This window comes from Bombus pyrosoma, linkage group LG8, assembly GCF_014825855.1.
Source record: "Bombus pyrosoma isolate SC7728 linkage group LG8, ASM1482585v1, whole genome shotgun sequence".
NCBI classification, from domain to species: domain Eukaryota; kingdom Metazoa; phylum Arthropoda; class Insecta; order Hymenoptera; family Apidae; genus Bombus; species Bombus pyrosoma.
In genome coordinates this window covers 8,228,096-8,245,081 of record NC_057777.1, presented here as the reverse complement: position 1 = coordinate 8,245,081, position 16,986 = coordinate 8,228,096, and the positions used below count along the sequence as shown (strand labels likewise).

At 32.4% G+C, this 16,986-nt stretch overlaps 1 protein-coding gene and 1 long non-coding RNA gene across 3 annotated transcripts in view; one reads left to right on the top strand and one right to left on the bottom strand.

Annotated features, from left to right (window-relative positions):
* The window catches only part of LOC122569897 (apolipophorins), a 45,768-nt gene extending 32,452 nt beyond the window's left edge, over positions 1-13,316 (bottom strand). For both annotated transcript variants that reach the window (XM_043731531.1, XM_043731532.1), the window contains exon 1: positions 13,132-13,316. In XM_043731531.1, the coding sequence (XP_043587466.1) occupies positions 13,132-13,213 (82 nt within the window). In that variant the 5' untranslated portion in view covers positions 13,214-13,316. The remainder of the gene's footprint in view (positions 1-13,131) is intronic.
* Positions 1-16,986, top strand: part of LOC122569908 — a 31,658-nt gene that overhangs the window by 10,761 nt on the left and 3,911 nt on the right. The gene's annotated exons all lie outside the window — the stretch shown is intronic.

Here is a 16,986-nt window from a genome sequence, read left to right as displayed (position 1 = left end):
CATGAATTCTTATTCGTATCATCAAAATTTGATATTTGTAATAGGTAAACTATTACATTCTTCGATATGAAATTTCTATCTTTCCTCTTCTTCAGGAAATACGATTTAAATATACAAATCCTTTAATTCCTCGATCTTTTGCGCAAAAATATTCAACGCGAAGAATTCGTTGTGACATTTGAATAGTAAAAGAAATTTCAAATTTAACGATAATATGACCTTTCATAAATTTACACAATCTATTTCTTACGAATAACATTTAATGAACATACGGAATAGTGAAATTGGCTAGGTAAGGAATAATAAAAAGCTCCTTGACGTCAAATGATGTCTTTTGCACGTTATTGTACACGTTGGGAGACGTATTACGTACTGGGACGTCATTTGATGCAAAAAACTAGTAATGTATTCATCGTACAAATATAATATTCATAGAAGTTCATTTATACAAAATTCTCAGAAATGTGAAATCTAACTTGGAACAAAAACGAGTCGTGACTCTTTACCTTTTTAAGTAATAATTCGTTAATTTGTAGAAAACGATTAATTCACGTCTATGGAGAATTCTGCGAACTTGAAAAATATTTAAGAATTTTTTATGTATTCTCTTAAAGAATGATAATGGTAGACAAGCGATAGAAGCTTTCTTTAGTAGAGCAACGACGTGTGAAATAATTGATTCTCTAATATAACGAACCAAAGGTCGCTTCAAGACCGAAATTCTTGTAAATTGTAAGGTAACTTTCATTGCGTCCAATAGGAATCATAAGCCACGCAATAGCCCCAAGTACTCTTTATTTCTTCATTTACTTAGACCTCGGAACTTCTTAACTCTTAGTGTCTTGTACTGAAATGTACATTTCTCAGAGAAACCAACGGTTCCTTGTAAATATTTAAATAGCAAATGTTTCTTTGGTTGATGAAGAAAAACTGCTCATTGCTCCCTGAAAGTGTAATGCTATTATGCATTCCAATAAAAAGCTTGATACAAAATTTAGCATTTAATCTCTTTTAGGACTACATTCATTAAGTCTGATATAAAAGATAGGTATTTTCTATCTTTTTTCACAAAAATAATATTCAAATATATAGTCATGGACATTGAGATTTAGTACATATTCGCAGAAGTATTTTATTCATTCAGAAATAATTGGGTAGTCTGTTGTTATCTGAAATAAAAATCAAAGTATTTGTATGTAACCATTTTACAGACTACTCGTAAATATTCCTAGCTAATAATATTTATTAGTAGTCTTGAAAATCTTTCGTACACCTCTTGCAGTATCTGTAGTATTTATTAATATCTCTGAGGAGTGAAGAGGGCAACTCATTCATATAAGTTGATTGTACACGTGAAAGGAAATTCTTTATCAATGGAAAAAGATTCTTAGTAATTTAATGTAAAATTATTCTTAAAAATATTCCGAACATCAATTATTCAACAACATATTCCGAACGCAAGTAACTGTCGGTACTTAACGACTAACTGGGAATGTTTACGCATTTATAGGAAATAAAATAGAACATAACAAATACGTCTTTAGGTTAGATTTCCTTAATTATTTGATCATAAAAATATGAGTTTGCGTAACAGTTTACAGTCTACCTATTAATAGAATTCGTATGATACTGGAAAAATAACGCGCAATGATGTTTGCACGCGTGGGAGGTTAACAATATCATTTACCAAGTCATAATTATTTATCTATCTCTAACGCGCGTTAAAGCACATTTGTTCGTTCCACGGGGCTCGATAAATCGGTAGAACAGCCACCATAGGGGAAGCTCGATCTAGCTAATCATGATGGGTCTTAATAAGAACTCCTCACCGCACTGGTACTCATTTTATCCGAACTAGTTCGAAAGCGACTTTTCTAATTTTCTACGATCACACCTCGGAGGAAAATGAAATTTTGATTAATTCAAAATTACTGTACAGCTGTGAAGGAGAATTTATGGGAGTCGCTTTTGGCCCTTCCCCTTTAAAATTCGGAAGATTGTTAATTCATACGAATAGTAATATTCATTTCACTTTCCAGTTCATTTAACTTTTTGCAAAAGCCTTTTTATATTTTTCCATTATAGTTTCGCTACTCTTGTTTTGCTTAAATAAGAAAGGAAATAAAAGCTTTCAAAGTATCGTCTCGGCCGTTTCTTGCTATTCTAGTTTTGTGTATTTAAATTGTTCTAAAGGTTTTTTGATTTTGAAGGTGATTGGTACTCTTTTGTTGTTCTCGCTCTTCTAAATCGTTTTAAGAGTAAACAAATATTTCCTTTAGTATAAATATCGATTTATGTTACTTGCTAGTTTTGTTTAAATTTTTAATTTTCTTATCGAATCAAATCTTTTTCTGTTCTAAACAAATCTTCCAATTTTTTAAAAAATTATAATAGTGTTTTTCTTCGTCATTCACATTTTACTCAAATTATTCAGATAATTTTCTTTCTTCAAAAATATTATATAATTTCTTTGAAAATGATTTTCGTTTTTTTTATTATTCTTGTCGCAGGTACTGAAATCATTAAAAAATTTCTTTAATTTTCTTTTTTCTTTTTTATAAGTATTTTTATATTTTTTCTCCATTTAAATCACTATTCCTAACAATCTTTTATTTTTTTTTCTCTTTGGATAAACGTCGCATGCTCTCTTTATTATTCCCTGTTTAATTAGATCCTTCAATGAGATTTTTTATCTGCTTTCAAATCAAATATACGTGAATTTCATTATCTCACTTCCTGTGATTGAAAAGCAAACGACGGTGTTAAAAAAATATTTTCATATTATTCTATGATTTCAAAACTTATTGTTTAAAGCGACACGTAATGAACTTTAAACATTGTCTAGCTGCCGCGGATGTGGGACAACAATAAACGACGACCATTGACAATGATTCAAAGAACTCGCGGGCTAATCATTGTCCATCATCGTCCATCTAACTCCGGTAATGGGATCGCGCCAAGTGGAGGAAGTCTCTTAGATCATTGATCTCGCTGATCCGTGTCACGTTTTGTAAACACTCGTTCAAAATACCAAACTAACAAAAAAGAAAAAAAATCGAGAAACGCGAACTATTCAATTTTTTGACATACGATATACCGTTTATTTTGGAGAAAATTGGTAATTTTGAGTTCTTGGAAATTTCCAGCTTCGATCAAACGCCAACATAGCTTGGCATGTCCTCGGGGACTCGACCCATTTCTTCGGAACATTCCATTTTCAAGATGGAACTTTGAAAAATTTATTCGAAACTCGACAATGCGTTTCTTCTTTTTTCCGCCCTGCTTGCTTGATATACCCATTTTTTCCTTTTTAAAATCTTTACGATGTATAAAGATATACCATAGGAATTTATTCTATTCACATCTTAAAGATTTGTTGTTCTTCGTGAGGGTAAATTTCGTTTGTTAGTGAAGGATATATGTAGGGATTTATGTAATTTCAAATGTGATTTTATTATATTATAAAATCAATTATGTTACTCTCTCTTTTATCGTAGAAATTTCTTTGAGGATTTATTTATGCGATAGGAATTTATTCTGACTCTATAAAATTTGTTTTCTTTCCCCAACATGAGGCTTTACTTGTGAATGAAAAGCTGAATAATAATTTATCAAAATTTTAGGAACCTTGATGAAATAACAATAAAAAAAACGTTTGATCATCTGACAATCAAATTTTGAATAAATAATCCACGATACTTTGTATCCATAGTACTTTTATAAATTACATAATTCTGTTGTGTGAATAAAAAGAATTGATTGCTACAGTATTAAATATTAAATGCAATAAGTATATTATTCGTATTAATTTATAAATGATCTAGTTTCGACAAATATAACAATGGCGAGAATTTAATTATTATATAATCATACAATTTATATATGGTTATACTATAAAGTCAAGATCTATTTTGTGATAAAAACTTCTTCAACAATTTTTTCAATTAAGCATTTATTTTGATCTATCTGTCTATCTTGTGAACATTGTAATTATATTAAATTTCTCGTCAAATTAAGAAGAACAAAGATCATACGTCGGAGTACAATTTTATAAACTGGATATATATATGGACTGGTGTTTTCAAATACAAAAATATAGCAGAACCAGTTAAATAGTTTAATTGCACCAGTTCCAAGGATTATTTAAGAAATATTAACTATAAGTAGCATGCTTGTTATTTCATGGCAAGTGTCTCCACGGTCGTAAATTATTCATTTCATTTTCGATATTACTGCCTGATAAGTGTAGTGGTTTATACAGTGTTTTACGATCAGCAGAAATAAAGATAGCGAACACGCAACGCTGATGGTTCGTCGGAAAACGAAACACGTTGAAAAAGCTTTTTCCCTTGATGCATCGCCTGTAACGATTGTCAGGAAACGCACGTAAGTCCATGACGGTAAGAGCGTAATAATAAGTTAAATGTCACAGATAAGTTTTATAATACTCTCTACATTTCTCTTGTTACATTACGCCATTTTGTTTTTCTTTTATCAAATTCACAGAAATTAGAATTTTTCCTGAACTGAACGCAATTTTCGTACAAGATATTAAACAGATAAGAAAGATACTAATCTGGGAGGATAGAAAATGAAAGTTCTACATTCTTTGTTTTAATTAATTTAAAAAAATTTACAAATATCAGGTTCTTTTTTAATTGATAAAATTTTAAGGAAACGATCACATCTTGAAATTTTTAAAAATATGAAGAAAGGCACTGAACCGACGAGATAAAAATCGAAAATTATACGTTTCTGTTATTAATACACTGCTAATATTTTGCTTCATTATATTTCTCTTAGATCAACAGATATTAAAACTGTTTAAACGTTATGTTATTTTAATAAAAAAAAAATAAATAATTATATTTTCTGTGAAGCTATGAAAAGTGATAAAAGAAATACCAAGACTACATTTCTACTAACTTCTTCTTAAAATTTAAAATCTTTTATTCAAAATTATTTGTTATTAATCTCAATAGAAAGGAGTATTTGAAAAATTGAAACTTCTACAAGTATTTTAAAAGTGCTAGACGTTATCATAAAAGAATTTAAACAAACATAAGGAAAATGTTGCAAACATATTTATGGAAGAAAATATTCGTCAAATCAGATATTATCTATTATTTACTACTCCTTTTGGATTTTCTTTCGAAGAATCCGTCGATCAGTTTCAAAGTCCACACCGTGATCTCAACCGATTTGAACTTTTTGTAAAGGCCAAAAAATCGTGAGTTTACAGGTCAATAATAATCAAACGAATCCATTTTGCTATCTGCGTTGCTTTGGAGATTACTGCCGACCGGCTTTTATATCTGTCCTCTTACAATACGTGTTTATTTGACGTTATAGGTTTATAAGAATCTACTATAATTTGGAAGAAAAGTTATTTCGTAAAAGATTCAATTAATTCTGGATATCTTCAAATAGATGTGAAATAAAAAAAATTAATATCTAACAAATAATTCTAAATAACTCCATAAAAAGCTATAAGAATTAACAAAATAGATATCAAAATTAAAGTAAATATAGTTAGAGATATTGAAGAACTTATCGATTTCACATGTAAAAACATTCCTTATACAAAAATAGACTATTAAAACGGGTTTAAGATAAGCACAAAGAAACGTAAACAGTCAAGAAAAGTAGAAAAATGGTAAGTTGCGCTTCAAGCGACAAGAATAAAGAGAAATAACTAGTAGAAATTCGAGTGAAACAAAAGCATGCTGCAATATGGCAAAGTCATTGGACGCAGAATACTTTAGTAGCCATTAGCAGAGTATACTGACGTCTAAAGTGACGTAGCTTACTCTATAAATAGTCACTGAAGCTAAACTAGACCAAACATGACAAAAGACAAAGGCCAGTCATTAAAACGAACCAAATACTCCTAAAAATAAAAAGAACAGCGGTACATAAAGTCTTTTATAATCGAGGAGAAATGTGTATTCAAATCCAGAAAAAAAAAGAAAAACAGAAATTTCACTGTAACCGCTGTTAATCTGTTCGAATCCTATCTGTCGAAATTAATCTTTGATTTCGACATCCGTCTGTTAACGTTAATCTCTTCATCCTTGACACGGCGAATAACCTTTTAACACGACGAACTGCACGGAGCTTGAAGCTCGTTGACCCTTTCTATCGTTCGGGATATCGCAATGTATATCATTCGTCGAGAAATTTGTGTAAAGTTGAAAGTACGATTAATGATCAACTGATTGTGCATTTATGCATTTGTAGAAGATTGGAAAATACGCTGTTGACTACTAGTATTAAGGAACAAGCTGATGTATAGTACAAGTTAAATGGTTTTCATTGTTCATACTTTCGAATTATCTCGGTATAAATCTGTTACTTCGGTCGCATTAGTGTGGAAAATATGATGTGAAATAGAATTTGTTGGAGTTTTTTAATAAATGTAACGAGTAAGTGTCGTGCTATTTATGGCTAGCGGCATATGTATTATATTGGGGATTTTTATGTATTTATGATAAATTTGAAGTTGCACATACGCACAGAACGTATATGATACAAAAGAATATATAAAATATCCATAGTGATGTGTATTGCTATAACTTTCAGTACATGAAGTATATTTCTACAAAAGTTCCATTTTTTTAGTCTTGTTCGTAAAAGTGTAGAATTGCATAAAAGTCCTCATTTTATACGTAAGGCGCGTGGAGAGAAATATATAAAATATTCAAAGTAAAGTACTTGTTATAATAACGTGACAGATCGAATCACTTCAAATATGATACGCTATTTAAGAATGTTGAAAATCTTGATAAGCTTTAATATGTCTTTCTATGTTTGAACTTTGATAAGAATCAAAAGTCTTGTCAGATCTTGAAAGTTTTTGGAATCTCGGCAATCTTGAAGTAAACGGATATTCTGCATTTTACATTTTCGATTTTATATCTACAAATTCTTACATTATATACCACCTACAGTATCTTATCCGCAAGATCTTACGTCTATCTTTAATATTTTACACAAACTATAAGTTTCGTCTTGGAAGTCTCGAGAGCTTAACGTAAATATAAAATTTTCGTTAGAAAAATGAATACTCGTCAAGATTTTCAGACTGAAACTTACGAAAAGATTATCAAAACCTATCCAAACTTTAAATGCTCGTCAGTATTGAAAATTTAAATATGACAAATTATCATTAAACTACGAATTTTATGCACTTATGGGAAATTTAAATCAGAAAAAGAGGAAAGTTCAAAATATAGCAAACAACAAAAATAAAGTTCACCACTTATTAGAATATTCAGTAGATAAAACAAATTTCTGTTCAAGTTTTATCACTTTATTTACCTTCAGAAAAACATGAATTTCCATAAATATCTGTGGTGACCATATACTTATTTGCATTCATGACTATGCTATTCCATTTAAAATACAAAGCAATTACTTTAAAGACATACGAGTATTCTGCTATTCTCTGAACAGTCGAGTTTCCCTATTAATTCGTAGACCGCACATTTCACTGTATATTTTAATATACGACCGTATTATACCGTATTCTCATCCAAATTGTATACAGTTCGTTGAACCGTGGTATCGTCGAAAAAACACCTTAGACCCGTCCCTGCCTTGGATACCCTGCGTTTTCACGAAAACTTTTATGCGAGATACGTATCTGCGAGGGTGGAACTTATTTACCTGGTCCACACAGAATTCCTGTGGGACTGCAAAGGGGTGTTCCATGCATTTTAGAGGTGACCTGAGCCACACTGAACAAACTTCTAACGGAATGTTGTTGCGACGTGAGGGTCGCCCCATTGTGACTCGTCCCTGATGCTTTTCTCGCATAAATTCAATTTATCAGCCTGTTAAAAAATATTTCACCACCGTCTCTCCCTACACACTTTCTCTGTTTTTTTTTCCTGCCTTTATCTTCGTCACGTTATCAACGTGGTAATGGGCCCTGGGAAAAAGTTTCACGACGGTGTAACGAGTTTCGAGTTTGGGTATATGGAGTTACGTAGCAGACACCCGTCGGCCGTATGGCGACTTGAAAAATTGATGGATTGTGATGGGACGCGGAGACGTTGTTTATCACGTCGTTAGAAAAAAATGAAAGATATTTTGCTCGTCTATGGATAGTGAGCGAGCTCCGTTTCTTTTTTCTTTCTCTTGAAGAGAAGAAGTTCCGGCTTTCAGCGCCGAGTTTGTTTTCACTTTGCAAGTTTGCAGCAAGCGAAAGCAGCATGCACGGTGATTTAGGTCTGTTTCTAAAGTTGTTTTTTTTTTACTATTCGTACGTTTTCACTCTTTTGAGATTTTTTAAATTACAGAAGTACTATGATCTGTCTCTGCTTTTTACGTTGTTTCCAAAGCAATCTTAGGATTCATTTATTGTTCAAACATTTAAAAAAAAGAGAGAAACTAAAAAATTTGCGGAGTACGATATGTAACTTAAATTCAGTTTCAGGTTATTTTCAAGAATTTAAGTTGTAATTAAGTGAAGTTTCAAGCATTTTTATCTTTAGTAGTAGAAAATACTATAGCTCATATGATTTATTCGTTATTAAAAATTTCTTCAAGATCGAAAATTCGTTAAGTTGTTAATATACACGTGATTTCTCCACTCTCTTTTGTTACGTGTTTACCGTCGCTTCGAATGATGATTTCTTCGTCATTAGCCACTCCTTAGATTGGAAATTATACATATTTCTTGATATAGTTTGCTATCCTCTAGGAACTTTAAGCTACTTGTTACGTGGGTTTGCAACATCGAGGTTGCGCGGTGAGTTCAATTTGTATTTCGCTCTTTGGTTTTTGTATTTTTTACGCTCGAACAATAGTAGTTGGTTGTCAAAGTTTGGTTACGCAAGCTGTAAAAGGTTAATTCCGTTTTTTCCAGTAGGTGTTGACGTATTATTTTGCAGCATCCTGCAGTGAGCCTGCATTGTCACAATTGCTCTTTCCTTTTCAGTCATATTGTGGGTGGACCTTTGTCGCCAAAAGTTCTCTACAATGTCGTGGTTTTTCGTTTCTCTTGACTTGGTCAATATTCTGTTTCATTCTTCTTTTCCGGTTACGTGCAGTGAGATGGCAAGATTTTCATACGCAGTTTCATTCGCTGGAAGGGATGTTGCCTCTTTGGTCTTGGTGAAATGGAACCCACGTAAAGCTCACGTGTTTGCTATTCTTGTTAAATTATCTGTAAGCCTCATGGATTTCCTATGATTTCGCGTTCGTTCTTATTATTTGGATTTCCTCTATAGCGTTCGTTAAGCTCATGTCATTGTAGTCAGTATATTATGTATAATGGTTTACTGGTAGCTATTTCTTTGTATTTATTGGAGGCATCCGAGAACGGCATATGCTTCGACTGTAAAAGTAGACGTGGCTTTAAGAAGCTATTGCTTTTGGGTTATGTCGTCGCAAATGAAGGCGAATATAACTGGTCTGTTTTTCAAGCATCGGTATATGTCTCATTGTGATAAGGGTATTTGTTGTCTAAGCTGGAAAATCCAATTTTATGCTCTATGTTAATTGTTATTTTTGTTAGACTCGTGTTTATTTAGGCGATCTTTACGACCCAGAGTGCTAATTTTCCGTAGCTACCTGTAATAACCGCTATCGATGTGTAGCTTCAGTTATATTCGAATATTTTCGATATGCTGATATGGAGAAAGGGTGTGGCATTTTTGGTCTTTTTGTCTATAAGTCTGCGTATCCACCTGTGGTTACGTCATTGTAGGGGTTGTTTGGGGTAGAAGATAATTTAGCAGCGTATTTTAGGATCACGTGCTTTCTTCTTCGCTCTAGTGAGATTTCTATGGCTTCGAAGGGTATACTGTTTATTGGTGTTGTGCGATAGCTTCCAGTGATTCGTTTCAGTGCGATGTTACGGATCGTATTCATGTTTCATGGCGTTTGCGTAGGATGATTTTGGTTCTGTTCCGTTGCGAGTTTGAATTTTCAGTGTGCGGATAGCTGTCGGAGGATTACTATGCTCAGGGATTCTGTTTGTTGTATGTGTTTATACAGACGAGTGTATGTATACACGTGCCTGTGATAAATCGCGTGTCAGTGGTGGGATCACCATCACTATCCCGTTGTCACTAACACTATTACACTTTCTCTTGTTCTAACTCTCACTGTGCATGGCACTCGCGGAAAGTACCGATACAATCAAGCACGTTCCATCGCGTCGACAGTCGTCTGGGAACTGCGTTACTTCCTGTTTCAATTTTATGCCAATTCTACCAAATGTCCAAATTGGACAAATTGCGAATGTAAAGAATTAAATAAATAAAAAAAAAAATTTGTGCTAAGTTGAAACATTGAAAGCTTTGGTTTGATAAAACGAAAATGAAATTGGAATATAAAAAATAAGACATACAAATGAGAATAAAAATTCTAAAGACAAATTCAAGAATGAAATCTTAGAATTTTCCTATGGAGGATTAATGATGATGATGTATATTACAATCTAATTATGGTAATGTATTTTAGTATGGAAGAAACTTTATAAACATTACGGATGTATTTATGAAAGTTTAAGTTTAGCTACGGGTCTCTTCATCCGTGAATTAAAATAAGAAACCGCATTTTCACGGGGCTCGTTGTTAAGTTGAAAAATCATAACATAATCTAGAAAAGTTTCCTAACGAAGAAAATGACTTTCATCTTATTTCGACAAGACGAGGTCAAATTTAATTCAAACGAAGAAGAAATGGAAAAAATATAGAGGAAATGGAATGTGTATAGAATTTAGTATAACGTTGCAGAAATAATTTGACCTGTTGTTACGTTAATCTTGTTATAAATTCTTAAATAGGATTAAACCATTTTTTGCAGTGACAGTGAAATTACAACTGAATAGAAACTATTAAGTAATCCGATTTGAAATACTGTAATTTCGATTAAAATATTGAAATTCAATTCGATTTTCGAACTGTCGTGATTCGTTCGATAACGAACAAGTCTTCAAATTAAAGAAGTTTCGAAGAAATTAGGAGATTCCAAGAGATTAAAATTCTATTACGATTTCTTAATGATTATACTTTTCAACGACAAAAAGAAGAACTCGATAAATATATATCGCTAATATGCAAGTTAGATAACGCTTATATGAGTTTATGCCAACTATTTCGCTAGCTAGATAACTAGTTGATTGAACCAGTTTTGTTGTTATCGGTTTCTTCCCTTTATATATCTGGAATGGAAGATATTTCTACGAATAATTCGATTCAGGGAAGAATAGTTCTTAAAATTTTGTGTCCAAAATGATATTAATGTCATCGAAATACTTAAAAAAAAGAGCGATGGCTTTTTATCTGTTTATATTTATATGTCTTTTATCACTTGTCGAAAATATATGGAATATTCAGGAGTTCGATATCATCCAATTCCATGAATTTTGTCCCCGATTCATCAATTATTTATGTTATATCATAATTGAACTGTAATGTACATAATCTTTTCTTTTTAAACGAACCTACTTATTTCTGAACATTTCTTTTTTTTTAATAAATAAGTTTTGAAATTTTTAAAAATAATTATCATTCTTTGAGATAAAAAAGATTGCGATATATGTGTTATTCTTGCAATTCCGATATCGTGAACTTTTTCAGTAAAAGTTCAACGAAAAGATAGTTCTATCATTTTCTATATGAAAGGATAACAAATTTTTGTATGGAAAGGAATCTTTAAGAATGTTTTAAAACGAGCTACTTCCATTCAAAGGAAAACTGTTTTGAGACATCCAATTTTTTAGCACATTCCCGACAAAAGAGTTTCTTAATGGAAGAAAGTGACTTAAGTTCTAACGAAGATGTGCTATCTTCTTTCTTCTGAAATTTCCTGTTCCAAAGGAACCGTTTTTATGACAAAGAAGAGTCGTTGTTTCTTCCCTTCTGAAACTCACAGAAGACCCCGAGAAACTTTGGTTAACGCGAGAGTGTCATTTATCTCCTAATTCGTCGTCTCGCAAAAAAGCCATTTTAGATAAAAGAGAATACTTGTCGTTTATTTTTGTTTCATCGAGGCTTCATATTTCTCTCCGATAAAATTGTATCACTATTTTACAGACAGTTATTTATATGAAATAATAATCTAAAAATGTAGAAAATTATAAATTTATTCTACGAGCTTTCTCATTTCATTTCGAATGTATATACATGTTCACATTTGCTCCTCTTTATTTAAAAAGGAGTCTACCGCTGGTCTGTGCTTCGTTACCTATCATCACCAGAATTTAGTTCTTATGATTCGCGCATAAGCACATGGACGATAAAAAATGTTAATCTTTTATCAAAATATTGCGTTGTAAAGATCAAATAATATGTAACAGTGTGTAGGCGACAAAAATGTGAACGAGTTGACTATGAGAGAGTTCATAGAGAAAATTACTTTTAAAAGAAGTTCCAGTTATATCCCGAAACTATAACTTTGTCTTTCTAATTTAGTTACTTTCGAGGAAATCCTAACGCCTCCATTGCTAATCCTATTTTCGATTGTTCAGTCTCAGTAATACATTATTACAACCTCAAAACATCAACTTTCTAACACAACTCAATACAGTAGACGTCTAACTTGTTTAAACTCCATTGATGCAAGCTGTGTCCTTTACATTCATACATCTAATTTTCTAACTAACACATTCTGAGATTCAAACGGTATGAAAAATATACAAATATTACTATGGTTTTGTATTACTGTACATTTTTTACTATACATATTTTGTATTACTATAGTTTTACATACTTTTTATTATATCATACAATTACCTCGTAAGTATAACGTTTAAAAGATACCTCAGAAAAATAGAACAAAAATGAAGATTTAAACAACTGAGGGTCAATGAAATACAGGAATTACTATAGAGAATGATGAATTCAATAAAGACAATTTTCGTTCCCTTAATTAACTGTAATGTGGGCAGCCGAGTATCCGAACACTCGTATTTTTTTCACAATTTAGAAATTTTCTAGCGAAAATATGACGAAACGGTTCCGGATCCACGTTCTTTACATCATACTCTTACGCGAAAATTTATGCAAAAATATGCATGAAATATTCAAGTTTGAAAATTGTACGCTTCTTGGATAAACCGGAGAATTTTGCTTGCCTACAGTAAGCATTGAAGATAAGCTTATAAGTGGTACTTACATGCTGATTCGGTAACCACGAACAGAAGTAAGAGGCAAACGAGGGCCGCCCTCGTAAGTCGAGGTGGATGTCCCATGATCATTGTCCCTAGTAGGCAGAAAAGTCTCGCACTGTTGCACAATGTATATCAGCCTGGGTCACGGAAGATGTGACCACCAGACGAACACTACAAAAGCATGGATGCTTTTCTTCGTCCGTGCTTTTATGCTCTCGAAGCCCCCCTCTCGCACTTTACCACTTGACCAAGCTGCTGGACATTGGCATACGGTTCGTGTGTGCTCTATTCGTCACGCTGACACTGAGATAACGAGACCCCGTGGCGGGTCGCATAAAGTGGCTTACACAAGCTGTAACATGTTGCGATCCATCGGCTTTGAGGTTTCGTTAAAACACGTCGGTTTCAACTTTCCACTAGTATTCACTTACTGAGATACACTCCCGCTGGGAAATTATTCTGAACTTTTGGGTCTCGTTTGCTTTTCACTTACAGTGTTTCGGTTTCTCTCTCGAAAAAAAAAAAGAAAAAAAGAAAAAACTATCACACGGTGAAAGAGAAGAGAATTTTGATGTTTCTTTGGTACTTTACTTTTGTTCTTTTTATTATTATTATTATTTAATTTGTACTTTACAACTTGTCCAGCTGGACATTCGACAAATTGGTACCTTTGCATCCTCCTTTTTTCCAAAGTAGCAAATAATCTTGAGTTTCTTCTGATATTTGCTACGACAAGTTTATTTGTAATTTACGTAGACGAATTGATTTTACATATCTCAAATTAAGCAAGATGTAGACACGTTTTATGAATATGTGCGTTATACATGAAACATTCTCAAATTCCATTGTTCTTCCTGTCATTCGATTGTTACGATTGAAAATCATGGTACTGGTTTTGAAAAATTTCTGAAAATATACATAGATCTTGTAAGATATTAGAGGTAGCTATTTATTTCGTAGAGATCGCGAAAAAGTTTCAACAGTCAATTATCTATTGTAAATAAAAAATTATAACACGTAACGAACTTCACTGAATATTGCAGCTTACTAATACAGAGTGTCCAAGCAATTATGATACAATCAGCAAGAGAACGATTTTATGTGAAAGCACGCAGTGAAATCTACGTGAACAAGTCAAAAATATAGAACAAAATTTTTTCATGTAACGTTTCCTTTTCGAGAAAACGAGTTTGAAAATTTGTCACCTTTGTTAGTGTACTATAATTGCTGAGATATCCTGTATCAATAGGCCCCGATATTCAACAAAATTATCGTTAACACTTGTTATATATTCAAGATGCTATGATGACTACTCATGCCGTATACTAACTTTTTACTATATCTTGTAATTTCTATATTTTTTTCAGTTTCAAATTGGCTTAAAATTTTGCCAATATAATCGTTCAAAATTATTTTATATAGCAAGCATGATATATACATAAAAGAGAATTTTCTACCATAAGTGTTCAAATATTTTCGCGACATATTATATTTCAACGTATGTAGGTCGCTTAAGGAAACACCTACATAATTGTGAATGAATGAACAAACTGAATAGACAAAACAGGCAAAACGAATCACTCGATTGGTGTCTAATGTCTAAACATCTAAGCAATTTACCTGACACTACACACGTCGACGATCAAGTCGAGAATATCCTTTGTGCCTATCGAACAGTTGATCATACTGTCTTCGTCATATGCCTTGTGGTACTTGCTATTCGTCACCCGTTTGTTATTCTCTTGTGCACTGTTCGAATGAATGGACGAGGTCTTAGGTGTTTTTATTGGCAACGAAGGAGATCGGGGAATGATCGTAATGGGTGATTTAGGTGGCTTTGGTAGACGGTTTTGGGGTGCAGGTGTTCCGTGGGATGGAATTTTATGGCGGATCGGGGTAGAGGAAGTAGATTGCCTGGTCGTTTCAGACGGAATAAATTTTGTTATTTCGGAGTAGAAAATTTCTGGATGATCATTAGTGGATTATTTAATTAATTATACGGGAGAATTATTAGGAAATGATTAAAAAATTAGAAATGTTTAACGTAAGAAGTATTTAAGCGTTTAAATGTATTGTAATTTCTATTTGATTAAAATCATTAATACACCGTTCCCGGATAATGTTTTTCGCCTCTAATTTTATGAAAATCATTTCAATATTTAAGGTAAAAGCACTCTTGGGCGGGTAAAAGCGACTAAACTGCATAATTAGTACTGCTTCTCTTGTTATTCATCGTACTGTATCTATGTAATTTGTCTGGAAAAATTGGAAACAACCTGTATATTATTCGGGATACTGTGGGTCGCTATGGTTCATTTGTAGCAATGGTTATTTGCTTTGTAACGCAACGATATAGTTTATTATTCAAGTAATTGCAAAGTATTGTTAACTGGAATCTTTATGAGAATTAATTGAGTACTTTAAAGGGTAGTATGCGCGTGGCTTTCTTATCGAGTCATTTTTTTCTTTTGTAACGTTACAAAGGGCTGGTTAGATCCTTTAGTAGATCCTTTAGAAATGGTACTTGATTGTGACTATCACGATAACGTTATTTCATAGAATTCAATGAATGACTCGTTTGCAAACAAAAAGGTAAACGATAGTTCCAACCTGCGCTTATCTTGTTTGTTACCAATACTGACTTGTGTTCCGATAAGATTGATTTTCCCAATGGTCGTCCAAAATCATTGGAACATTTACTTTCAGATAAAACGTGTACACGAACACTCAGATTTTATCTTTATTTACATTTTATCTTAATTTACGTTATAATGCAATAGAATGTTCTTGTACGAGATTATACAATTTACATTGATCAATACAGGCCATGATACATTTTTTAAATCCACGAAAATTATTGTGTGCAAATAATAGATCTATATTTTAATTAATTTATATGACAGCAAAATAGAATATTTTATACGATATTATAATATAATTTTATTAATAGTCACAAGAAAAATTAAATTGTGATTTAGCACAGGGTATCAGACATTGCTCAAATTTGTGGAAAATAGCTTTTATAAATTTTTAAAAGTCACTCATGATCTCTATTATTCAATTCACTTCAACTAATTTACATCGCAACACGATAGAATATTCTTATGTATTATTACGATAAAATCAAACGATGATGAGAGACGTTACGCACTGAGACATGTCGCAAAATAAATGAAGTAATAAAATTTCTGACTCCTCTATACATGAAAGATAACTCGGAGCTTCGTTGAAAGGAACGCGAAGGGCATCCTTAGAATCAACAGAAATGAAAATTAATGCGTAGAGACGCGGCCAGTATCGCCAAGCGTATTTTACGCGAGCTTTCAAACCTAAACGAGACTAAATTCATCGTCCTTTCACCTACCGCTACCTTGAAATTGTACGCAGACGTAATTATTTCCTTTCAAACCGACATTAAAAAAAAAAGGACGAAAAAATGAGAGAAAAAGAGGGAAAAAGCTAAAGTTAAATAGCAGCTTTGATAAATTAATTAAAGTCAAATTACACGGAAAGCTCAACGAAATTTTCTCTTAGTCGGAGAAAGTTAAACTTATTTATTATTTTTATCTCGTTCCTCGATGCATTCAAATTACATCGAGACGAGTGAACGTGTTTCTCTTGGAAAGGATAAAAAAGAAGACAAGAAAAAAAAAGAAGGGAAGACAAAACCCGGTGAAAAGGTACATAATGTTAAATGAAGCCTTTTGTAAATTAATTAAAGTTGAATTAATGCAAAAAGTTCGCCTTTAACTGGATCTTTTTTAGCCGAAGATTAACGTCGTTCTTTCGACGATTCTCCGGCTTCTCCAGCTCGGTACAATGCAATTACGCTCGAAACAGAGAAACTCGCTAGAAAATTG